The sequence below is a fragment of the Malania oleifera genome, chromosome 5, assembly GCF_029873635.1.
Source record: "Malania oleifera isolate guangnan ecotype guangnan chromosome 5, ASM2987363v1, whole genome shotgun sequence".
NCBI classification, from domain to species: Eukaryota; Viridiplantae; Streptophyta; class Magnoliopsida; order Santalales; family Ximeniaceae; genus Malania; species Malania oleifera.
In genome coordinates, this window is record NC_080421.1 from 112,162,249 (window position 1) to 112,187,241 (window position 24,993).

A 24,993-nucleotide genomic window follows, 5' to 3' on the forward strand; every position below is an offset into this window, starting at 1 on the left:
GCTCTTGTTGTAATGCCTTGATCACTTACTTGAATACTTTGAGCTTTGTTTTTGCACTCTATCTGTATTTCTTGCTTATCAAGTTCAGTTTTGATCTTAGTTTCTCAATGTACTGTTGCCATTGGGCATCTGTCGAAAGGGCGGAACATGGAAGACAAGGAGAGCTCAGAGCTGTAAATATTTAACTATATTCGTGTTATATTTTTAAGACTGTTTTGATTGTGGGACCTTATATTTTATGCATATATGTGTATAATATAGAATTAAATGTGTGTGTTTGTTAATTTATATAGGTGTTTTTTTAAAATTTTAAATTTTTTTAAAAATTATTAATTAAAGTGATATACTATTTTCTACATTTTATGTTTTTTTTTTTTGGTTGAGATATAATAAATTAAGAATAGTGTTTTTTTTTATAAAAAAATTATGTCATTGTATATTAAATGTTTTTAAAAAAACTAAAATAAATAAATTATATTTTTAAAAAGGTTACCCGTTTATTAAACGGACGGGTTTCGGTTTATATATTAATCACCCATTAATAAACGGGTTAACTCGAACCTAAACCCATTTAACCTCTTCCCATTTACTATTCACCCGAACCTGATCCATTAAACCATTTTGTCACCCATACTTTCAAAAATATTAATTTTATTCCCATAACTATCAATAATTATTCCAAAATACTTTTTTAGTTATTCATAATTAATAATTTTATCCCTATAACTATCAATAATTATTATACTTTTACAACTAAAAGACCAAGCATTAGAGAATATTTGCAATATTCCCCTAGCTGACCAGTGCCTTAATTTCTTTTAGCTTCAAATAGGGATGCTTTGGTTGCTCGTTACTTCAAACTTAGAGATAAAGTTTGGAATTAGTGTCTGTTGTTCATGAGCGATGCACATTGTGCTTTGGAGGACTTCAACACTTGTTTGGGTTCCGATATGCCATTAAGTAAGAAGAGTGGCGACCAATGAAATGATTTGGAAACATAGGAAGAATGGGACCTTGATGTCTCCATACTTCTCCTTTTACAATTAAAAGGCCAAGTCTTGGTAGAGAAGATTGGCAATATCCCCCTAGCTGACCAATTCCCTAATTTCTTTTAGCTTCAAGTAGGGTGGTTTTGGTTGCTCACTACTTCGAACTTAGAGATAAAGTTTGGCATTGGTGTCTGTCGTTCGTGAGAGGTTCACATTAGGCTTTGGAAGACTTCAACACTTGTTTGGGTCCCCATATGGCATTATGTAAGAAAAGTGAAGAACAATGAAATGATTTGTAAACAGAGGAAGAATGGGAGCTTGGCGTCTCCATGCTTCTACTTTTACAACTAAAAGACCAAGTATTGGTAGAGAAGATTGGCAATATTCCCCTAGCTAACCAGTTCCCTAATTTCTTTTAGTTTCAAGTAGGGAGGTTTTGGTTGCTCATTGCTTCAAACTTAGAGATAAAGTTTGGAATTGGTGTATGTTGTTCATGAGAGGTGCCCATTGGGCTTTGGAAGACTTCAACACTTGTTTGGGTTCTCATATGGCATTAAGTAGAAGAGTAGAGAACAAAGAAATGATTTGGAAACACGAGAAGAATGGAGATTGGCATCTCCTTACTATTACAAGATGTGTCATCATAAAGAAGGAAAGAGGGGCTTTCTGTCAAAGAGTATATGGGATGTACAGGCCCCACCTTAACTGTTTTTCTTTTTCGGGAAGCATGCCGGAAGCAGATTCTAAGTTTATAACCAAAGCAACCTGAAAGCTACAGGGCATATTTTGGTGAATAGAAGCCATCTATGTAAGAGGGCTGCAGAATGTGTCGATCATATTCTCTAACATCACTACTTCATCATATCTTTACGGAGGTTTTCTATGTCTTGTTTGCATAAACTGGGTGCAAGCTAGATCAATTTTTTTATCTAATCAACAATCGGATCTATCAATTGAAGAAGATTTGTCACATTACATTCGGGAGGATGATGGATTTAAAGTCTGAAAGAGCACTGATTATACTTTGCTCATTGTTGAAACTTGGAAGTTCAAATTTCAAAATCCAAAATATAGGGCAGAGTTACATTTAGGAGTATGAATTTCAAAATCATATGTCAAAAATTCCTTGAGTCTCACCGGGACCAGTCTGGTTCGAGCAAAATAAACCAATCAATTTGCTCCAAAATCAAGTTCCGGAGAAATGAAAATAGACCCACAACATTCAACTCCTGAGAGTCGGGTGTCGAGACCCATGAACTAATCTAGGGTTTCAAAACAAGGTATATGCATTCAGTTGAGAATAAAGAGATGTGGAGATTGTACCTTTGAAGTCTACAACTATTGGGGCCCAAAATAGAAGAGAGCAGAACCATAGAACCCTAACACGAAGAACATGGAAGCAGACTACGAGCTCTACCTTCTACATCTGCCTCCCACTTGAGTTTTTTCCCATTTTAATTTTATTATTTAATAAAATATTAAATAATACTTTGTTTGAGGAAAAAAATTCCCATTTTAAGGGCTACGTAATCTTGTAGGATGGTCTTGCCAAATTTGGCTTTAAATCTCGCTGGACCATCCTGCGAGATTTGCATGGTCCCGACGTGTTTAGTTTGTTGCTGGCACAAATCGTCTCCCTTGCTTGTGCTGCCCATGGCGAGGCCCTTGAGAAGATACGTAAGAGAACAAGAGAAGAGGAACTTGGACAAGAGGGCGAGTGGGCCCGGGTTCCGACCGTCGATAAACCGCAGAACGAGCGAGTCAATGATGGCGTTGGCGATGGAGGCCTTCCGAGTGACGGAGTTTTTCGGGAAGAGGGTGCAGGTGTCGTTGCCACAAGCGGGGGCGGGGGCGGGGGCGGGGGCGTTGTAGCAATTGGAGCAGGCGAGGGAGTGGAGGGAGGCGCAGAGGGAGGAGTTGCAGGGAATGTGGCGGTAGGTGGAGGACCGGTAGCTGTTTTGGCAGTGGATCCAGCGAGAAGGGTAGTTCCTGTTTGCAAAGAAAGTGCAGAAGAGGAGGCAGAGAAGAAGAAGAAGAAGAAGAAGAAGAAGAATGAAAATTATAAAATAAAAAGAAAAGTTAAAAAAACTATATGTGAAACTTTTTTTCGTTTTAAATTTTAAATTTTCATGTTTTTCTATTTATCAAACACCCATATGAGATTTAGAATTTTAGAGGGTGTTTGTTTATCTCCCTTGGGATCAGATACAGGGGATCCCAAATTTAAAGATTGAGAGATTGAGAGATTCAATGATTAAAATTTTGTATGCATACATGTGTGTATAATGTATATGATATACATACGTGTTTGTATATAAATATACCTAGGGTTTGAGAGTAAGCAAAGGTTTGCTAGATCCATCCATGAGGACGACAAGCGAAGCAGAAGCAGAGAAGCCAGTATTCTTCTTAGAGTAATTGTCCACTCGGAAAGCCAATCCTCCCCTGTCATCGAACACTGTGAACCCATTAGTCCCCTCAAAACTCATGCTCGATTTCTTCCACACTATGAACACACTACTACTTGGAACCAATGATTTAATTTCTCCACCACCAAAATCTCTGCCTTGGCTGTTGACTCCCCCTGCTCTTCTCGGAAAGTCCCACGAGTAGAAGCTACTCTCTGTTGGGAAAATCCTTGACATGGCAGCTACTGATTGATCTTCAATCCCAAGGAAAAAGAAAGAAATCCAACCCAAGAAAGATCAAGAAAATTAAATGGAGCTGACTCGAGAAGGGAGAATTGAGAATTGAAGTAGAGAGAATAAGAAGTCAAATGGTGATTCTAAACATATGGTTGGCGTTTAAAATTCTAAAACTCGAAATAGATCCAAATCAAATTAAAGAATTGATCAAAACTGAAATCCTAAATAATATTTTCTTTTTTTTCAAGCAATTTTTTGACATATTATTTTACCGGTAATCCAACTTCCCCTGCGACTATTCACGAACAGAAAACGATACCTCTCCTCTCTAGTTTTTCTACCTTCTACTTTTGAGCTTCTGCTCAAAGTCCCTATTTTCGTTCAAGACTTGGAATTATTTCACCTATATTTTTTTCAACTTTTTTTAATTTTATAATTTTCATTCCTCTTCTTCTTCATCATCATCATCATCATCATCTTCTGTGCCTCCCCTGCTTGTGGCAACAACACCTGCGCCCTCTTCCCGGAAAACTTTGTTACTCGGAAGGCCTCCATCGCCAACGCCATCATTGACTCGCTCGCGCTGCGATTTACTGACGGTCGGAACCTGGGTCCACTCGCCCTCTTGTCCGAGTTCCTCTTCTCCTGTTCTCCTACGTATCTTCTCAAGGGCCTTGCTGCAGGCATCACAGGCAAGGGAGACGATTTGTGCCAACAACAAACTAAACGCATCGGGACAATGCAAAATTGTCTCTCAAGGTTCTCTACTAAGCCTACTTGAGGGCCATAAGCACCAATGACATTTATTATCTCTTGGCCTAAGACCATCTTGTTTTTTATAATTCTAACCCTACTCTTTTGACATCTGCAACACTATCTTTTGAGTCTTTATCTACAATAATTTCTACTCCATTGTTATGTTTTTCTTTTCCATTGTACTAAAATTTGAATCTTGATTTTTCAATTTCTCTAGCTTTATCCCCTACCCACTTAGTTTCTTGAAGGCAAATTAGATTAAGTTTTCTTCTAATCATTGTGTTCACAATCTCCATGCTTTTACTTGTAAGTGTCCTTGTATTCCAAGTTGATAATCTAATCCTGGCCATTTGAACTAATTTCTTTATTTGTCACGCCCAAAATGATGCGGGAACGCTCACATATTTGGCACCGTACCTGGATGTCGACACAATGTGTTGCTTTGGTGATGACCTAGCCCACCCTTGCCCACTTTTCACTACACCCAGTGCAACACGTCGCTCGTAGGGGATGCCCCAACGAATAACTTGTAAGGTTTCATATCATAATAATTTGACAAGTTTTATATGCTCACTGTCAGTTACCTCCTCCTTTACCCAAGCTTGGAACTAGTTGTGTGTGAAAAGATTAGGGCATTCAGTGGATCACAGGCGGTGTTAAAGCTCAACTGTAAGCTGTTAGCTGAATATCATCCCACCAGTTCTGAAGATAGCAACATTCTACAGAAAAGTCAAACTCACTAATCCTTTATGTGGATCCATATTTCAGTCTTGTCTCTCAAAACTTAAACCATCACAAGAGTGAATAAGGTTTGTTAAATGCTTCATTGAGGCCAAAACCATCCTGGAGCAAACTCACTCTTGAAACTAGCCAAGACTCGTCTCAGTGCAGCCCAAGAAGCAACCAAAACATAAAAATGCTATAGGCTATGTGCTGCATCTCTGCCTAGCTTTTGAGTGTTTCTCACTAAAAATGCTATAGGCTGCCCCTTCTAACTCAACACTCCAGCTATACCTGCCTAGAGGCATCACAAGCAACATCAAGGACTCTGCTAAAATCTAGATGCATAAGAAACAGGTGGAGGTGCCCAATGAAACTCTCCTTTGCAATGAGTGATGGGAGCTGTAATGGTGCCAAAACTCCTAATGAATTGCCTTTAGAAAGTAGCTAAGCCATGAAATCTACAAATCTCAGAAATAGTCCTAGGGTCAGGCCACTCCATAATGGCTCTAATCTTTATCATCATCAGTTTCAATTCTTTGCATAGAAACCTCAGAACTAGGAAAGAGCTCAGTAGCTTAAAGAAAGCTGTGCTTCTTGAGGTTATGCTTTGCTTCCTTCAAAGTGATGAAAACATGAAAATGTGCCAAGTGCTCCTCACTAGTCATACTACAGACTAATATATCATCGAAACAGACCAGTGCCAATTTCTCTATGAGTGATTACAATACATGTGTCATAATTCTCATAAAGGTGCTAGTGGCATTAGAAAGTCGAAAGGACATGGCCAACCACTTGAATAAATCATTCTGGGTCTTAAAGGCAGTTTTCCCCTCATCTCTTCTAATTCTAATATGGTGATATTTTTACAAGTGAATCTTGGAGTACCTACTGGAGCCAACTAGCATGTCAAGTATATTCTCAAGTCTAGGGATAGGGTACCTAAATTCGATGGTCTTATTGGTGGCTCTATTATCTACACACATCCTCCAATATCCATATTTATTTGACACAAAAGGACTGGCACTGCACATAGACTAAAGCTGTGTTTCACAAATCCCTTCTCAAGTAGCTATGCTACTTGCCTATTTTTTTTCAACCTGTTCCTTTGGGCTCATCCTGTAATTAGATTGGTTAGGCAACTGTGAACGTGATACCTGCGTTGGTGATAGCTCACTATTATATTAGAGAGCTAAAGCAACAACTCCCCTCCTTCTTATGGAAACTCACTTGGTAACTTGCTGACCTGAAAAGACATTTCTCAAGCTATGGCTGCTTAGAAGCACTTGCTTTTGAAGCTCTCTTGCCCAAAACTTAGGATCCTTCTGTGTGGGCTTAGTTGGGGGGGGAGGGGGTTCAAAGTGGTTTCTTTTGTCGTCGTAAAACAAATTAGTGTTTTCTCTTTCATGGTTTGGTCACACTCACATCAAGATCATATTAACCATGGACACCCGTACAAGACATGGTTCATATCTATTAGGAGTAGATCACAATAAACCCTATCTTTATAATTTCTCTTTTATATGGATACAGGGAATCTCTCAGTGATAGCTATATTTGTTACCCAATACGTAACTTGACATAATTTCTTTCATCGGTCTGAGATCTATGCTAATCTGAAAATCAGAGGATCCATACAAATCCTTTCCTGGTTCAATAATCAACCAGCTATGTGCATCTGAATCAAGAATAGGGCAGGATTCCTTGTTATGTTCCATTTTGGACAGGAGTAGATGTTTGGTAGGACAGGCAGCTGATGCCAAAAAATGCCAACATGAAGTTGACAGTAACCTTTTAATTGCTCCTGAAGATCTCTGCATCCGGCCAAAGCATCTTGACAACTCTTTTCTTCTTGAAGTTCATTTTCCAAATTTTCTGTTTTAACTCACAGAAAACTCACTTTGGATTATAATTCTCCTGCATATGCGGGAGCTTCGTACACAGGCTGATTTTTTTTTTTCGCACATATTTCAAGTGACTTGTATGACTCTGCCATGCTCTTGAGCTGTGTTTCAGCCAATTCATTGAACTTTTGAGCTGATGCTGGTTGTAATATGACATCTGCTAAAGGTTGCTCTGTCTTTTGTAACCAGAATTTTGAACTCTCAATATTTTTGGTACATATAACTAGATTCGGCGCCATGTTCGTTTTATCTTATTTAATTTGTTCAAAAATCCTCCAATCTTCAAATCAAGGAAACTTAAGTATCTCTTGTAGAGGACAATGAGTAGTAAATATTTGTTTCCTTTAATTGAGTTAAGCAAATATTATGTGCTAAGAAAGCATAAAAATATCTTGCAGAGGATAATAGGCTATTCTAGTGGCAACTTGCACTCACTTGAAGAGCTGCAGCGGATGTATATGCACGCACACACATACGTATATTTTGCATGTTGACTTTTCCTAATATGTATATATATAATATATATTTTGCATGTTTTTTTAATTTACTTTTTGGCATCAAATCAATAATGTCAACTGGAAATCCCTTTCCTTTTTTTTTTTTTTTTTTTTTTACTGATATTAGTCATAGTAATGCTACTTTTCAAATTAGTGTTATTAAATTTGTACTCAATAATGTCATACAAAGCCTATTTAGGACTTCTTTACAAATATATCCATATTGTTTAGATAGGTTTTTTTTTTTTTTAATTTCATCAAAATTTGATCTTTTGACAATCCTATGTTATTGGTGTACCTTTTTCATTATTTGATAAATCATGTTGGAAGCTATAAGTTGGATTCTGAGTATTATGTATATCTATCTATCTACCTACCTTATATGTGTGTGTGTGTGTGTATATATATATATATATATATAATTTTAATTTTAATTTTAATTTAATTTTTTTTGCATGTTGACTTTTTCTAAAATATTGTTGAATAAATGCTGATGTCGCTTTCTATTTTCACTTACAGCAACCTTTAAGGCTTCAGCCCAAGCCATGCAATGGCTGACTCAGGGGGTCATCAATTCTCTGAACGAGCGAACTCAGAGGATCATCAGCATTCAGAGCCTGGTTTAATTCTTTTCCCTGCACAATGTTCCTCTGTTTTGCTTTGTGTCTTCTCATTTACAATTTTTTTTTTCTTTACTTTAGCAGTCTTAATCTTTATTTATTTATTTGTCTTTACCAATTTGCTAATATTTGTCCTTATTTTTTTTAACAGTTTGCAACTTTTTTAGAAAGCCAATAAAGAGCAAGAACATTCGAAAAAGAACATTTAATGAAGATGAAGATGAAGATTCAAAAACTGAGTCCTCAGTTGTGCATAATTTGAAAAAACCCACTAGGCCTGATAATGTGCTACACTTTTCAACTGGACCCTCCAAGTTCTCAATGCCCACAGCATCAAATGTAGAATCTCAGAAGTCAATCTTTCAGTTTGAATCATCCAAAGAGATTCAGGTTCAACATGATAGCAAAGCAACAGCAACTCTAGAAACTGAGACTGAGTTTTCAAAAGATGCTCGGGCAATCCGAGAAAGAGTTCTTAAGCAAGCAGAAGAGGCTTTGAAGGGAAAGAACACTAGCTCTGGAGGTGAAAAATTGTATAAAGGTGTTCATGGGTATACTGATTACAAGGCCGGGTTTCGAAGAGAACAAACAGTTTCTGGTGAGAAAGCTGGGGGGTCACATGGGCCTCTTAGGGCTTCTGCTCACATCAGAGTTTCAGCAAGGTTTGATTATCAACCAGACATTTGTAAGGATTACAAAGAGACTGGTTACTGTGGGTATGGAGATGCGTGCAAATTTATGCATGATCGAGGGGATTATAAGCCTGGTTGGCAATTGGAGAAGGAATGGGAGGAAGCAGAGAAGGCAAGGAAGAGAAATTTGGCTTTGGGAGGGGATGACATTGGTGAGGGTGGAGATGACCAGAGTGAGGAAGATGAGGATGCTTCACTGCCCTTTGCATGTTTCATTTGCAGGCAGCCATTTGTAGATCCTGTCGTAACAAAGTGCAAGCACTACTTCTGTGAGCATTGCGCATTGAAGGCATGCCTTCTTCTCCCTTAATATATTTGAGTTTAATCATTCTGTTAGTCTTTCTGGGGTTATAGCATTGATGTTCACACTGAATGAATTATGTGATGAGGTGGTGCTGAAATTAATGTTGTTGGGAGAAAATGTGGTTAAAAGATGTCATATATATAGCTTTCTTAATATTTGCTTATAATGTACTTGAGTGCATTTGGTTTTAATGATTTTGAACTCACACTATCCTGATATACAGTCTGGTGGTTCTGGTTAAACAGAGACCCTCTTATAAGTTTATGACTGACAGTTAATTTGGGCATTCTTTTATTAGTAAAAGCCTATGGGAAAATGTATTGTATAAGTGTGGGATCACTCCTTTGGCCCATTGGGTTTGATTGAAAAAATAAAAATAGAATCATTTCATTTTGTCTAGCGCTCGAAAGCCTTATGCACTTTCATGCATGTAAGAGTTCTTGTGGATGAGATCCATCAAATCGTGTTCCTTAGCCCCACATGTTCCCACATGATTTTTGCTTTTCATTTTTAAATTTGAATGATCAATCATGTGGCTGCACGTTCATTTTTATGATTGAAACGTGCATTAAGCTTTGTTCTCTAGTGCTGCCCCACAATCCTGTTGCGTGCTGTTCATTTGGAGATTAATCTGACTCAATATTCTTCTGTTTCACAGCACCACTCGAGAAACAAAAAGTGCTTTGTTTGCAACCAGCCTACCCTTGGCATATTCAACACAGCTCATGAGATTCGCAAAAAGATGGCTGCAGAGAGAAAGTAACTGATTTTTCTCTAGTTTGTTCCAAATTTTTCTTGGAAGATGCCTTTCTCCCCTTTGTAACTGGTGTGTCAAATTTTTTCCCAATAAATTCTCTCTTTGTAATCATATGTATTTGAATGTTTTTATTGTGAGTATCATAGTGGAATTTTGCTTGGAATGTATTACTCTGAATTTTATGATTTGCATAGAATTTAGCATGTCGACTCAGTATAGATAATAGTTTAAGTTTAGTTTTTTTTTTTTGGTGGTAATTCTGCCATTAGCTCGTGACCTCTTGTAACCTTTCTCTTTCCTCTAACCCTCTTTGATACAAGAGAATCACGAGTTTACAGGCTCATACTCGAAGAGTCTTAGGATTTATGTTAGTTACACATGATGTTATTAAATTATTCTAGTACCTGTACTGATAAATCTTCACAAGATTCACAACCTTAAGTTGGACGTGTCTCGAATGTTTCTTTGATTCCTTTGACAAGAGATGAAAAAGAAGGATTTAGGGGTATATTTGGATGATGACAGCAGTCCTACCAAACATGTTTTTTTTATCTTAGGTGTGATTGCTCTTCTAATTAGTAACCGATTTAATAAAGATCAAATTTCAGCCTAAATCAAGAGGGTAGGGTTTAGGTTACATAATCAAAGTCTGGGTTTGGGAGTATGGTTCTGAGCACCCATTCTACAAATGATACCAGTTCGTTTGCAAATTATTCTTTCAACAGTGATACGACTGTCCTCAAAATAATTATACAAAAATTCTGTTAGGTCTGAAATTAATTAATTGTTTACTAGGTATTACATATGAATGAAGATCTTATCTCATGTGCATCCTTCAAGCCATCACAATGACTATCCTGGACACAACACTTGGATTTAGATATTCTAGATTTTTGGAAATCACAGAGTTCTCGGTATCTGGAGTTATCCATGATAGCACGTGATATCCTGAGCATATTGATTATCACAGTTGCATCTGAGTTGGCTTTTGGCATGGAGATAGAATATTAAACAAATTTTCGAAGCCGCTTGGTGCTGGAGTATGTGGAGGCCTTGATATGAGCCTGAGATTGGGTAGATGGAGTAACAGTGAGAATTTCTACTTTTTCATTTCATTTTTATTTGATATGTGTTTACCTTATCTAGTTGATATAGTTTCATTGTTTTCCATGTAGCTGCTGAGGAGTATGAGTCCTTAGTTGAAGACTTATCCAAAGTGACCATAATTGCTTCGTAACTCTGAATCATTAGGTGAAAAATCTTTTGTCCTGTTTTGAGCATTTTCTGCCAGCATACATACTGATATCAGTTTATGTTTTCTGTAAAGAATCATTTTCTGTTTGGACTACTTATTGCCCAACTGTTTTTCACATGCTTATCATTATGTTTTTTACACATGCTTTTTTTTTTTTTTTGTATTTACACCATGTATTCCCACTTACAGAGTATAGCAAGTTTTTCACTGAACCTAGCTCTTGTTTTTTAAATTCAAATCCGATTATTTTGAGCAAACTATATGTATTCTCACTTACAGAGTAGCAATATTTTCACCGAACCTAGCTCTTGTTTTTTTAAATTCATATTAGATTATTTTGAGCAAACTATCTTTTTTGCATTCTGGTTAGGGTTTTAGCTTTTTGTGTATTTTTGCAGGTAGTCTTTAAGAATTCTCATCACAATCTCTTTTCAGCTGTGTGTGAACCAGCTAACTCTTTCTTCTAGTAATTTCTATGCACATATATATATATATATAGTACACACACAAACATTAAATATTCTGATTGAGTTTGTTCTTATATATAGGAGATTTAGGCTCTGGTCCATCATCATTAGCAAAATTAAAAATAAAGTTAATATAACAAGCTGTATGCCTTATGTTTCCCAATTCATCAGGCGGAATGAATCAGTGACATTAATGATTGGAACTATATCCAACTCTGACAAAAGATCAGCAACTTCAACTTCTTGACTTGTTTCTTCAATATCAGTGGTGTTTCTTGTTCTCCATTTTGTTGAACTATAGCCAACATAAACAGACCTCCTAATCTGTTTTAATTTTTGTTCCTTTTGTTATGCTTCTTTGTTTGTTAAGTAGATTATTGCAACATATTTTCTGATGATCCATTCATCTAATACTTATTTTTGCATCAATGGATTGGTTCATTTTCTGGTATGAGTACACTCAAAGTTCTTTCAGTTCAGCTTAAACAGGTCTTACACCAGAACTATAATCTGCCTTGGGTGACTGAATAGGTTCTTTATTGTCAATTATACTTGAAACCAGGTCAAAGTCATGCCAATTATTCTGTGCCATTTCATGCTTGCGGATAGATAGAGAGATACTGTTTCTGGAAATCTAGCCATTTAGGAACTATAGAAACTAGTATAGATGTGCATATGCATGTAATAATTGATCTTATTGTCAGGAATAATCAGTTTATGCTTGTTTCCTATGTCTTGTAGATGTTCAGAGACATTCTTTTGGAAGTTCTTGGATCCTAAGTTTACAAGCAAGTAATCAAGAAAGTAACGAGCACATGTTATCGAAAAGGTTAAGGCATATATATATATATATATATATATATATACATATACCCATCCATTTTCTTGTTTTAGTTAAAGCCTGCTTTACCAGGTATATCTTTTCCATTTCAGCAGAAAATAGGTGTCCTTCCTGTGGTTTGGGTTTCAAGCATCATAAAGATTAGCACGAGGTTCCAGAACTATTAATTCTGATTTAGATTGTTGTAGTTTTTTAATTTAAATTTGAGTTGGCTTAACTATATTATCCTTTGATTGTATTTTTGAGATTTTATTTTATTCTCACAGAAATTTGACTTACTGCCTAGCACATTGATATTTGATCGATAAATTGATCTTTAGGATCTGCCCCCTAGTTTAATTTAATAGAATTCGTGATTACTAGTGCCATTTTCTGGCTCCTGTTTTCTGTAACATTGACAGCATCTGGTGGCTGCAAACATTTATGGTAAAACTGCCTAGGCACGCTGCTAGTTTGTTGGCTGCATACGCATATGGTATATCAGAAGGAAATTAGCGTTTTCTTGCATTTGTTCAATTTAAATTGAGATTGTGCGTCATTCAAGTTTGTTTAATTACCATGATCTATCACATAATTGATAATACCATTCAAAAACTGCAGTGATGTTTACTCTTTTGAACAGACATTAGTATTCGTTCAGTTCATTGTACCTTTCTAGTGTTATTTAACTCTTAATTATTTGCTAATTTTGTTTCTGCAGATAGTATGTATATCAGGCTTGAATATGCATTATTACCATCAGACTGCAGATAGAGTTCCATTTTTAACAAGAACGATTTGAAGCCCTTTTTTTTTTTTTTTTCTTTTGTTATTCAACTTAAACAGTGCTTTTGTTTTGTCGTCTTTTTTTTTTTTCAATAGCTTGAGAAGCACAACCAATTTAATAGGTTGTGATTTAATCATTTCTTGCTTGGCTTGAAAATAAAAAAGTCTATTAAATTAAATGCAATCTTGTAATTCATTCTGTTCTTTTGTGGCTATGTAACATTAATAACTTAAAAAAGATTAATTTAAAAATCATTTTAGGGATTTTTCATATTTTTTGTGCGGTTAAATGGGAGAGTGGGTTGTTCATATACTTGTATGTATATATATAAGCACATTATCAGATTTTCAAGGTAAAGTAAGATTATATTTTTAAAGTTAAAATGAATAAATGTGCCAACAAAATATTATCTGAATGGGTTAAATAGTACCATCCCACCCGTTTTGAACCAACTCATTTTGACTCATCCATTTAACACTTGACCATATAAAGAATAAAAACATCGTGCCAAGGGCAGGCATTCTACCAGAAACATTGTCTCAAAAAATAACTGAGTTGTGTCATCTTCAACACATATGCTCTGAAATATTCTAACACAGCAGCATATAAATACACCTTGTCTTGTTTTGTGGAGTTGGTGAATGTAAATACATTATATACAAAATATGCGTAAAGATCAGATGCTAAACATTTGGTCGGCATTTTAGCAACATATCAACTACTGTATATGTTGCACTCTGTGAGGTTCATCTAGGCTGCTTCAAGCTTGAGATTCTTCAATGCATTATTTCTTGATGAGGCTGTAGAATCTGTTCCACCGTGTAGGGTCATTGTCTCCTTGCTTGCTGCGTCTGCAAGCTTGAGATTAATTAAAGCATCACTCAGGGATTCAGCAGCTTCTGAGGCCTCGGATTTTGCTTTAGGGGTTGGGACTAGGAAGTTCTTGACTTCCAACTCTAGCAGATCGAGCTCATCTTCAATATCTTCATCCTCAACATCAACGGATGATGGACTTGATCCTGAAAAGGTCATAAAACCAATTACCACATCTAGAAAAGAAAAAGTTTTGAGTCCAATGGCAAAACCATAAATTCATCATTAAATTAGATGAGAATTTCCTTTTTTCAATACTATTTCCAAAAACCTCAACGAGAATCAAACCCCCCCCCCCCCCAACCCTCAAAAAAAATAAAAAAAAACAAGAAAAAGGAACGAAAGGCAAGAAAAATGAATAAATTTTTATGTATTTACCACACTAGTTGGTGTTTTTTATTCTCTCGTGTATAACACATACTACCACCATGAAAAAGTTTGAGCTAAGTAACAGCATAATCTAATGATGTAAAATGCTCCTCACCCCCACCAACCCCCAAAAATGGAGGAAATTTTTTTTTTTTTTTAATGAACCATCAAGGAAAAAGAAAAAAAAAACCTTACCAAGAGCTTTTTCAATTTGCTTTTGTGAATCAATGCTCTCATCCAGCTCCTGTAGACACAGTTGAATTTCTTCCACACTGATTTTGTTTTCTTTCATTGCTCGAGCACCTATCTGGATGGCTTCAGAAACCTGCAACCAAAAGATAAAGGATAAAAACTGCAAGCAAGAAGCCAGCATTTTACTCATCCATTCAACCTATGCTTGCCTGGACCATCAAGAGAAATTACCTTTTTTGTAGATTCAGCATTGCTGATAACATTGAGGACTTCCTCCACACGGTTTAAAAATGACATACATTTTTCTCGATTCCCATATGCCAATTTTAATTCCCTTGCGTGCCTCAAAGCAACATTTTTGTTTCCGGAATTCATAAAAGCTGATGCCAATTTTTTTGACCTGCAGGGAGAGCCAATGGATTCAATGGAAAAAAAAATAAACACAAGACAAAGTATATATTTTACAATGCACCTGTTCCACATTGACATTTGAAACCTGCCCTTCTACAAAATAGAGGATAAAGGATTGACACGTGGCATTTTAGTCAATCCTGTCCCCACAAGACATGGTCAATCAACCCTCTACTAATTATCTAGAGTTTATGAAAGCAACTAACCAAGCTTTCTTAACTAGCTCATTAACACCTATGATAATCAATAGCAGGAACAGCATGAATGTCAACATCCCAATATCTGTTTGTACTAAAAGTCCATGTCTAGATTACTTAAAGATCAAATATGTTGCTCTCAAGGATCAAGGAAGACATCTCAGAATATATGTATCAAGAACTAGAAATCTTTACTTGTCACAGCGACGGTCAATGACTTCAAGTTGTTGCTGGAGCTTTTCTGTTGTCCAAATCAACTGCAACACATCAGAGTCTAGGCTAGTGATACTACAAACTGCTGCTGGAGAAAGTGAAATTTTCACACCCTGTTAAAAAAATGAACTTAAGCGTGCACTGCAAATTACTACCACATGACATGAATAATGGCATTCTGCAAAGAATGTTCAAGGCTTGGAATTGAACTCTTGCAGACTAAATGAAACCAATTTAGCCTGCTTTAAGATGAACACACAACTTAATAGGGACAGACTTGTCACATGGGAGCTGGCTATTGACCCAGTGATGCAGGACCAGTGCGTGAGGTGTGTCAATTTTAATTGTCAACTCGAGTCTGAATAAAACTAACAAATAGAATCCTTTTTATAGGCTTTACACTGCTTAAAGTTCAAGAACTAATTTTGGAAACTTAACTAAACTAAAACACTAGTTCTTTAAATAACAAAACCCTAAAATCTTGAATAAATTGAATAAATGACCCTAATAAAAATGTTTAAAATAATAAAAACGAAGTGAAAATACCATAAAATTAGAGCGCTTGGGGCATCATCCAGTTAAGTATTCCATCAAATAATTAAGTTAATGAAAAACCTTGAAGTGCATGATCATGCCAGCCCATACTTCTGATGATTTCAAGCCCTTCTTTTTGTGGCCAGTGTCAAGTCCATGAATTTTCCAATTCAAAAAGGGTAATTCAGTTCTTTGAAGAATTATACTTGGAATAAGATTGAAGAAAACCTATGCAGTACCTCTATGAGTTCCATCTTTTTTATTGTGAGGTACTGTGCTTTCTGACATCCTGACAAGAAACTCAAGACAGCCGTTGCTTCATTGTATCCTCCACAGATTTCTTGGAACTTTTTCATTGTGATAATACATGAAGAAGTCCAATGGCTTTCAGATAAAATTTTGACAATTTCATCAGCTTTATCCTAAATATAAAAAAATTACGTATTAAGAAATTTCCTCACATTAAAGTTTAAAAAAGAACAACTATCAATTGTATAGTGAAAATAATAAAACTGAAAATAATACCCTTTACATTCTATCTACTAGTACATGCATTACATGAAACAAATTAATAATCATTGATGTTGAAGTGACACGGAAATAAGAATATATTTACATAGTGCGCACTTAGTGGAGATCCAAGTATCTAACCTAACATTTGATAAATACACAAAATATTAGACTGCAAAGCAATTGTTCAAGCATGTCAAATTTAGGTTGAAGGACCAAATATCATGGTTTGGTGGTAAGTGGCAAGCACCCTGGAGTGGATCTGGGTGAGAAAGTCAATGCAACAATGACTCGACCTCATCCTTTGCACATTCAAGATGCACATAACAGCCAAGCTCCCAAAATTGATGAATTGAATCATTGCAAACATACCTTCAACACTGGCAAAAGAATGACATAATCTTCCAGCATAATTTCTGAAGGTGTTGATCTAGCCAACAAATGGATTACTTTTCTGTAAAGCTGGGAAAGTCGACCACTTGTTGGATCCACAACATCCTTACTTCGTACAATGTCACCTTCATTATACATGAGAAACTGGAAAATGAACAAGTAAAATATAAGGCACAATATTAAACAATTAATTTGAGTTTCTGGCATTTGTAATTTGTGTGTGTGTGTGTGAGAGAGAGAGAGAGAGAGAGAGAGAGAAGGAGAATCTGATGGAGGGAGGGATAGGACCCTAGGATCCTACATTGATGGGCTAAATTGGCAATGCATACATGTAAGAAAATGTGAATGTGGGTGCTTATGTCTGGTAGAAAAAACTCTATAGGTTTCTGCATAAAATGAATAATCTGTTAATTGTTTTTGTATGCAACCGAGCCATCTTTGACATAGAAACGCCCTCTCCTGTCAGTAAACCAGAAAAGTGGGAAGGATACCAAACAACAAAGGTTGGGACGGATAAGACTGCAAAATACAGAAGTCCTGATAGAAAAATGTAGAGACCCAAATTCAGTGTTGTTAGCAGTACAGAAATATAGAAAGAAAACAAAAAATTGAACCATGCGGCACCCAGCTAGACAACTTATTTGGCAGCAAAAAGTCACAAGGAAGTAAGAGTACAAAGGGCAAAAGGATGCCAAAATAATTTGCAGCTAGGGATTCATAAAGAATGCCAAAAAGAAAAAGATATTATTTGGCAGCAAAGTCACAAGGAACTAAGAGTACAAAGGGCAAAAGGATGCCAAAAGAATTTGCAGCTACAGATTCATAAAGAATGCTAAAAAGAAAAAAATTATTATGGTAAAACACCAATATAAGAATTTAAGCCTGAGTTAATTCGTCTAATGAGTTCTAATTCTACTCTGCCTCAAAAAAACTTGGTTTGGAATTTTTGAACAAGGGTCAAAAACCCCATAACTATTTTATGTGCTTTTTACATGATACAGTGCTGATAATTTAGCAAAGCATGGCATTTGCCTTCCTCTGCCTTATAAGACTAATACAATCATGTATCTGACTATTTCCTCTTGGATCCTGATACTATATGCTGGGTCATACAGAATTAGGAAATCCTTCAACTAAGGCAACTTAAAACCAAAAAAGAAAGGCAAAAAGATATTTCCAAAAAAAAAAAAAATGTAATCAATAATTGAATGGAAGATAATTCTTAAAGAAGCTTTCAATGACCCCGAAACATCTACACAATTCTAATGGAAAAGCACAAGAACCATTAAATAGTATGAACCTCACCAGAACATCATCTAGGCATAAAGGGGTCAAGCCTCCTCGATTAAACCAACTGCTTTTAACCTTCAAAAAAACAAAGAAACACTTAAAAAGGAATCAATTATAAGAGAAAGCAACAAATAGTAATACTATATGAACTTAAGTAGTTATATTGACACTCTTGTATATAGAATTGTCATATGATCACATCAAATAGAAAAAGAATTTTGCCTCCTCCTTCCTTTTTTTTTTTCCTGATAAGGAGTTACTTATGTAACATAGACACTTAAGGCTTGGTGTCCTTGTACATATAGTGTTAACAAGCGTCCAAAATTTTAAAGGGTATCTTTAGTCTCGGACACTCCTTGGATACTCATCTTGTACTTTTCAATGTGCTTTAGACATATGATGACACATTGTAATATGACTTGTTTTTATTCATTAAAATCATAATTATGAAAGAAGAATAGAGAAAAAAAAATAGATGATGGGTTTTTGAAAATAATTATAAAATAAACTTGTCGAAATTTACAATAAAAAAAATGATACGTGGAGAATATAAAATAAAAAAGAAGAAGCATGTGTTTTATATTGAATTTTAAATGCAAACCATTACACGAAAAAAAAAACTTAATATTTGCAATGTGCCACATATTTAAGTATAATATATAAAGTTATTTAGTAGCATGCCCCTCCCAACTGGGCTGTAAATGAGTCAAGCTGCATTGAGCTGAGCTTTACCATGTTCAAGCAACAGACCTTGAGCTCAAATCAAGCTTGAGTATACCATGCTCAAGCTTATTGCTTAAATTAATAACAAAACTATGAAATTGACTGATTTTGGATAAAATGGATTTAAAGTTGACTAATTTTAAAGGAAATGAAGTGCTATTGCATGGGGTCAAAAGTCAAAAGATGAGGGGTTGAAAAGATTAACAAAAGTCAAAAGATGAAGGGTCAAAGAGACTAGGGGCGAGCTCTCGGCTGGTTCGGGCAATTCGATCAATTAACTGAATTAACAAAATTTTTTTGGTTAAGAATTTTCCATAACCGAACCACCTGAACTAGTCTTGTTAACCGACCATTACCTGACCAAACAAAATTTTTAGTTAATTCGGTTAACCAAATTTAACTGAACCAAAAGTCAGTTTGTGGCAGAAGATAAACTGATCAAGAAGTCAGTAACAGCTAACAACCTAAAGGCGAGGCCACGGGGAGGGCAAGGCGACGTGGCGTGCGAGGTGCAGCTAGTCCAGATCGGTAGATCCAGCAGCACTCGAGGAGGCTGGACAGTGGAAGCTGGAGTGGAGAATGGAGTACTAGAGTTCGAACTTGGAACCCTTATTAAATCCCCCGCCTGGATAGAGTCTCAGACTCTGAGTTAGTGATTATATATATATATATATATATATATATAAATTAATTATTATATCATTTGGTTAACTGAAATTAAAATTACCCCAAACTGAACCAAAAACCGAATTTCCCCTAACATTAAAACCAAACTGAGCTTAACTTTTTTTAAACTGAATCGAACCGACCAAATTGGTTCGGTCAATTTGGGTAATTCGATTTTCACCGAACTTTGTTCACCCCTAAAAGAGACTAACTAGAAAAATATGATAATAACTAAACAAACTTCCACAAAAACCAACTCTTGAATCTTAACAAAATGAAATATGATTACCACCTCAGCCAGTGAGTGTTCTTCCCTTTATTCTTAATAGCATAATAGTATACTCCTAGAGTGAAGAATGGTTTTGTGTAGGCAACATAGGATGTGAAGTTCTATTTCTTCTCTTTTTTAGCACAAAACAAACAGAGACAAGGAATGGAAGGTAATTGTGTAAAAACATAAGCAAGAAAAAAAAAAGAAATGTTGCCTTGGGGGTTTTAAACTAGTTAGGTTTGTCAGGATATAATAGGTCTAAAATTGTGTGAACCGATAGATTCGGGTTGGTTCATTAGATCCACAAGGAGAATCGACAAATTTGGCAACGGTTCAATAGTTTTTAGATTTGCTAGTAAGATTCGAAATGATATGGTGTGGAGTTGATACAAATTGTATGTTCAAATCAAGAATCATAAGATTCTAACAACTATAAGCTAAACCATCGAGCTGCTTATGAATAGCTTGGTTTGTCTGCAACCCCATTTACTCAGTGTCCTATATTTTTAAGAATGATGTGTCCCTATATCCATGTCTGTGTGACATGTTGTACTCATGTCCCATGCCTCTGCTTCATAGGTTATTACTAGCAGGTTATGTTATAGATCTAATTCATCTTAGCTGGAATCAACCTTTGGTGACGAACATCTTCACTTGAAGTTGTAAATGTGCAAAATCTGCTTGCCCTATTCTATGAAATTGACCCACATTGAACTTGCATGCGCACAATTATCAGTTCATAATAAACTATCTTATGTTTGCACCTCAGTAGGAGGTCAAAATGGCAGTGTACATGCCTAGGACTGTTCATGGGACATTTGGTGGGGTCTCTTTGCCAATCCTAGTCCTAAGATGTTCTAGGGTATCTTCATTTGATGGGCTCAAATCAGGTTTGTAAGTTGAGTCCCAATCCCTTAGCCTTTTTACCTACGCTGCTCAAGCTTCCATCACATATCCTAAGTGATATGTGTTCCTTTTTATTCTCTCTCTCTCTCTCTAGAATCCCCTTAAAGCCATGAAGGCTCTAACGAGGTCAAGAAGATCAAGGGAGAGAGGCAGCATTGATGGGTGGATATGCCAAAGCCAAAGGCCTACGATGATGCAAGAAATGCTTGAGAGATTGAAAAATTATCAGGCTTAGTGTAGTATTTTGATGCGAGATGATGCCACCAATGTACAAATTGCCCCTCCCTATCTTAATAATATAGCACCAATGTGGTGGTATTGTAGGTGCAAGGATATCAAATAGGGTACACACACCATTGCCACATGGGAGGATTTCAAGGAAGAACCTAAGTGGCAATTCTACCACGTACATCAAGGATGAAGCATGGACCAAGCTTCTTGGCTTCTAACAAAGGGAGGGCTCAGGACTCTCATTGCTTGCCTTAGATATTATCAAACAAAATTTTATTTGATATTGTTAGAGGTTATTTATGTTGTTGACCTTATAGGTCACGCCCAGTTTTGATAATGACAAATAACTATTGTATTTGATGCATGCTTGAGGTTATGTGCAGGTATTCTAATTGGCAGATCATAATGATAACACAAAGAGGAATTGAAGCTGAAGACCCAATATATGTTGTATTCTATTTCTTAATTTCATTTTTATTTAAAAGGTTTGTAATAGTAAATAGGGCTTGGCTTGTAATAATTATACGCATCACCTGCATGATACAATTCTTAATTTCATTTTTATTTAAAAGGTCTGTAATAGTAAATAAGGCTTGGCTTGTAATAATCATATGCATCACTTGCATGATACAATAAGTAAGCTCAAACTAAAAAGGACCTAGAAATGACCCTAGGACACTAACACATACACATGTATGTATGGCTAAATGGATAGGGTGATTGCATGATCAAATAGGACCGAAATGCACATAATATGCATGTTCGGTCGACCGTACTCTCAAGTATAAAATTCTCCCTGTCGACCGAACAGGTGCCAGGTCAACAGTTTGATCACAGCCCGGTCGACCAAACTTGCCCAGTTTATTTACACCTGGTCGACTGAACTCCATAGGAGTCAACACATTGATCATCTGGTCGATCGTGCCCAAAATGTATAACAACGCCCTGGTCGACCAAGTTCCCACGTGTGAGAACTCAACGGTTTGGTCGACCGACTTAGATAGTTCAAAAAGTTCCCGGTCAACCGAACCGCGCTAAAAGGGAAAATCGCCCTGAAACCTTCATGTCCGGTCGACCGAACTTGCAATACAATTAATACCCGGTCGACCGAACTTAAAGCAACTTGGTTAACCTAATTTCCTTCGGTCGACCGGTGCTCTCGGGTTGCCCCAAATATTTTACCGCGGTTAATATTTTTAAACGGGGTTAATTTAAATAAATAATATTAAAACTTTTATAATAATTCCATATGTGTCCTTAACGGCTATAATTAGGGGGAAGTCTATATATACCCCTTCATTTGGAATGATTAACACAAGATTAGAAAACTTGATTAGTGAATTTTCTCTCAATTCCAAAATTTCTATTACTCACTTCTAAGTTCCCTACACTCATTCTTACCTTGTCATATTGCCAAAAATCCTTTCGTAAGTTTGATTTGAGTGTTGTTGCTCTATAAGGTTTGCTCTCTCAAGATTGTGCTTGTTTGAAATTGTTTTATTTGAGAGCAAAACCTCAAGTATTCTTAGGGGACTTTATTAATAAGTCTTTCCTAAGAATACTTCGTTTGAACTTTTGAGTATTGCACAATCATTGCAATATCTTAAGAAGTTCGTATTTGATTTTGGTTGCTTAAATACTTTCAAATCATTTTCAAAAATCTAGCGTGTTTCATTTTGAGAAATCTTTGAAGAAATATTTGATTATGTGTTAAGGATCTTTGTTGTAATATTCCTTGAGTGATATTATTTTTGAACACAAAGATCAAACTCATTTTTGCAAACAAAATCTTTACATCTCTTGAGGCTTGGGTATTGAGAAATATCATTTGTTGAGATATCTGAAGTGCTGCTAATATCTCTGTTTGAGCATTTAGATTGAATATATATTTTGTGATACAAAGATCATATTGTTTGCCCTCTCACGCACTGATTACATCGCTCATATGAGTATTTAAGAGTAGACATCTAAGACCACATTGAGCTTACTTCATTATATCATTTGGTGGTGTATGTGATTGTTTAGATTGGGTACACATCTGCTTTACATGAAAGCATGATCACTGTACCAATTTCATTGTTGTGAAATTACTGAGTGTTTCCAGGCGTGGCCTGAGGGGGCGGTAATCTAGCTCGGTAAGGATTGGTTGTAAAGGTGGAGGTCAGCCCTGTGTTAATTGACCTGATTTGTTTAGGTGCCGCTCCACCCGTTTAAGTAAGCAAGTATAGTGGTAATCCTTGTGCTTGTTAGCCAAGGCGGGGACATAGGCAATTTCTTGAACCTCGATAACATTTCTGTGTGTCACTTTCCTTTACTGCTTTCTGGTGCATGCGTAGTTAATTAAAATTGCTTTATTAAATTTCTGGTACATATTATAATTGATTTACTTTATTTGCACTAGATTGACCATAGGGTTGTGAATATACTGCTGTTAGGATGCTCACCTAGGGCATAAATTTTAAAAGTACCAATTCACCCCCCTCTTGGGATCACGGAAAAACTAACATATGTCTTTTAGTATTATTATTAAGTCTGTTAATATGTTAATTAGTGAGAGTTAGTAAGGGCATTATTGTCATTAGAATGTATTTGATTTGTATTATAAATAGAGGGAGAGATCTACCTTCAAGTTAGGTCATTCATTTAATCAAAATCTCAACATGGTATCAGTCTATCATAGCATGATCCAACCTAAATCCTATCAGACTCAGCTGTCACTGAAAAACACCTTCCCATCGCTGCCCTTCTCAGATCCACCTCCACCTTTTATTATTTCGCAAAACCAACCATATAGCCAAAAACAAAACTCTTTGAAGCCTACCCCAAGAAAACTCCATCACTGAAAAAGTGCCCCATGTGCCGCCACACGCCAGCCAACTACCGGCAGTGCCGACCCTGCACGCCGGCACATAAGAGAGTTTTTGGTCACCTTTTCCTGATTTTCCCCTCTGCCATGTTCTGATTCCTCTTCTAGACCATATTATCAAGCTGTTGTGCTTGTTTTTTGCTCAAAGATCCAACCTTTTTCAACCATGCACTCGTGGTAATCCATTAGTTGTTCGGTGTTCGTAAATGCTTCTTTGTGAGTTTCTTGGAGCAGTAGCAGTGTTCATAAGTTGAGCTGTGAGGCTGTGGCAGTGCTATATCAGTTGGTATGTCATTCACCTTGTCCGTGGTTGTGTTGGTGCTTCACATAATTTGTGATTGTCCTGATTAGTTTTGATTATTTTCCTTGTTTGACATTGCTGTGGCTGCTAGTTTGCAAGTGTTGGGATGGAGCCTATGAATCTCAAAAACACGTTTACTTCATCGCTGTCACAAATAACAACTCAAAATTTGGATAGAAAGAATTATGTTCAATGTTCTAAGGCTGTTCAGGTTTATTTAGTAGGATTAGGAAAATCTAACCACTTGCTCCAATCTGATCCTTCTTATGAGAATAGAAAAGAAGTGTAATTCAAGAAGATGCCTTGATTGTTTCCTCTTGTGGAATTTGATGGAGAAATAGATTGCACGGATGTGCATGCACCTAGATATGTGCAAGGAGATTTTGGATTATGCCAAACTTCTATACTATAGAAATGTTACATGTATGTATAATTTATCCCAAAAGTTCTATCAATTATAACAAGGAGATAGGAGCATTGCAGATTATTTGGGAAAGAAAAAACATATTCATGAGTAGCTTAACATTGTGCAACCTATAATTGCTGACGTTAGTGAGATGTAGAAGCAAAGGGAGTAGATGACAATTGTTCAGGTTTTAGTGGGCTTGAGACCTGAGTTCGAGGCAGTCCAATCATAGATATTTAGTAGTACATATTTGCCATCATTTTTCAATGTTTATTCTCATGTCCTTTGTGCTTCCTTTAACACACATTCACTTTGCATCTAGCTCTAAGAGGACAGTCTTTGCTAGATAGGGTGATTCTAGTTTTCTACCAGACAACCACAGAAGTTATCAAGGTGGTTCGAGTGGTCGTGGTGGTAAAGATGGATGG

The 24,993-nt window shown here is 36.3% G+C and overlaps 2 protein-coding genes across 10 annotated transcripts in view; one reads left to right on the top strand and one right to left on the bottom strand.

Moving 5' to 3' along the window:
• Positions 1 to 13,386, top strand: part of LOC131155683 (zinc finger CCCH domain-containing protein 1) — a 26,809-nt gene extending 13,423 nt beyond the window's left edge. For 2 of the 8 annotated variants that reach the window (XR_009136879.1, XR_009136877.1), the window contains exons 2-9: positions 8,031 to 8,131; positions 8,283 to 9,112; positions 9,786 to 9,953; positions 10,680 to 10,973; positions 11,060 to 11,135; positions 12,348 to 12,435; positions 12,543 to 12,598; positions 13,148 to 13,386. Coding sequence is in view for 2 of the 8 variants with exons in the window: in XM_058108987.1 (XP_057964970.1) it covers positions 8,062 to 8,131; positions 8,283 to 9,112; positions 9,786 to 9,890 (1,005 nt within the window). In the remaining 6 variants the exon portion in view is untranslated. Of the gene's footprint in view, positions 1 to 8,030; positions 8,132 to 8,282; positions 9,113 to 9,785; positions 10,052 to 10,679; positions 10,974 to 11,059; positions 11,136 to 12,347 lie in introns of those variants that run through there. The other 6 variants (XM_058108987.1, XM_058108988.1, XR_009136876.1 and 3 more) reach the window with 5 other exon arrangements.
• A 361-nt stretch (positions 13,387 to 13,747) lies between these two features.
• The window catches only part of LOC131156186 (uncharacterized), a 40,562-nt gene continuing 29,316 nt past the window's right edge, over positions 13,748 to 24,993 (bottom strand). Inside the window, exons 2-8 of one of the 2 annotated variants that reach the window (XM_058109661.1) lie at positions 18,211 to 18,270; positions 16,885 to 17,049; positions 16,242 to 16,424; positions 15,451 to 15,581; positions 14,879 to 15,047; positions 14,651 to 14,780; positions 13,748 to 14,232 (exon numbers count right to left, since the gene is read on the bottom strand). In XM_058109661.1, coding sequence (XP_057965644.1) covers positions 13,964 to 14,232; positions 14,651 to 14,780; positions 14,879 to 15,047; positions 15,451 to 15,581; positions 16,242 to 16,424; positions 16,885 to 17,049; positions 18,211 to 18,270 — 1,107 coding nt within the window. In that variant the 3' untranslated portion in view covers positions 13,748 to 13,963. The remainder of the gene's footprint in view (positions 14,233 to 14,650; positions 14,781 to 14,878; positions 15,048 to 15,450; positions 15,582 to 16,241; positions 16,425 to 16,884; positions 17,050 to 18,210; positions 18,271 to 24,993) is intronic. The other variant, XM_058109662.1, reaches the window with a different exon arrangement.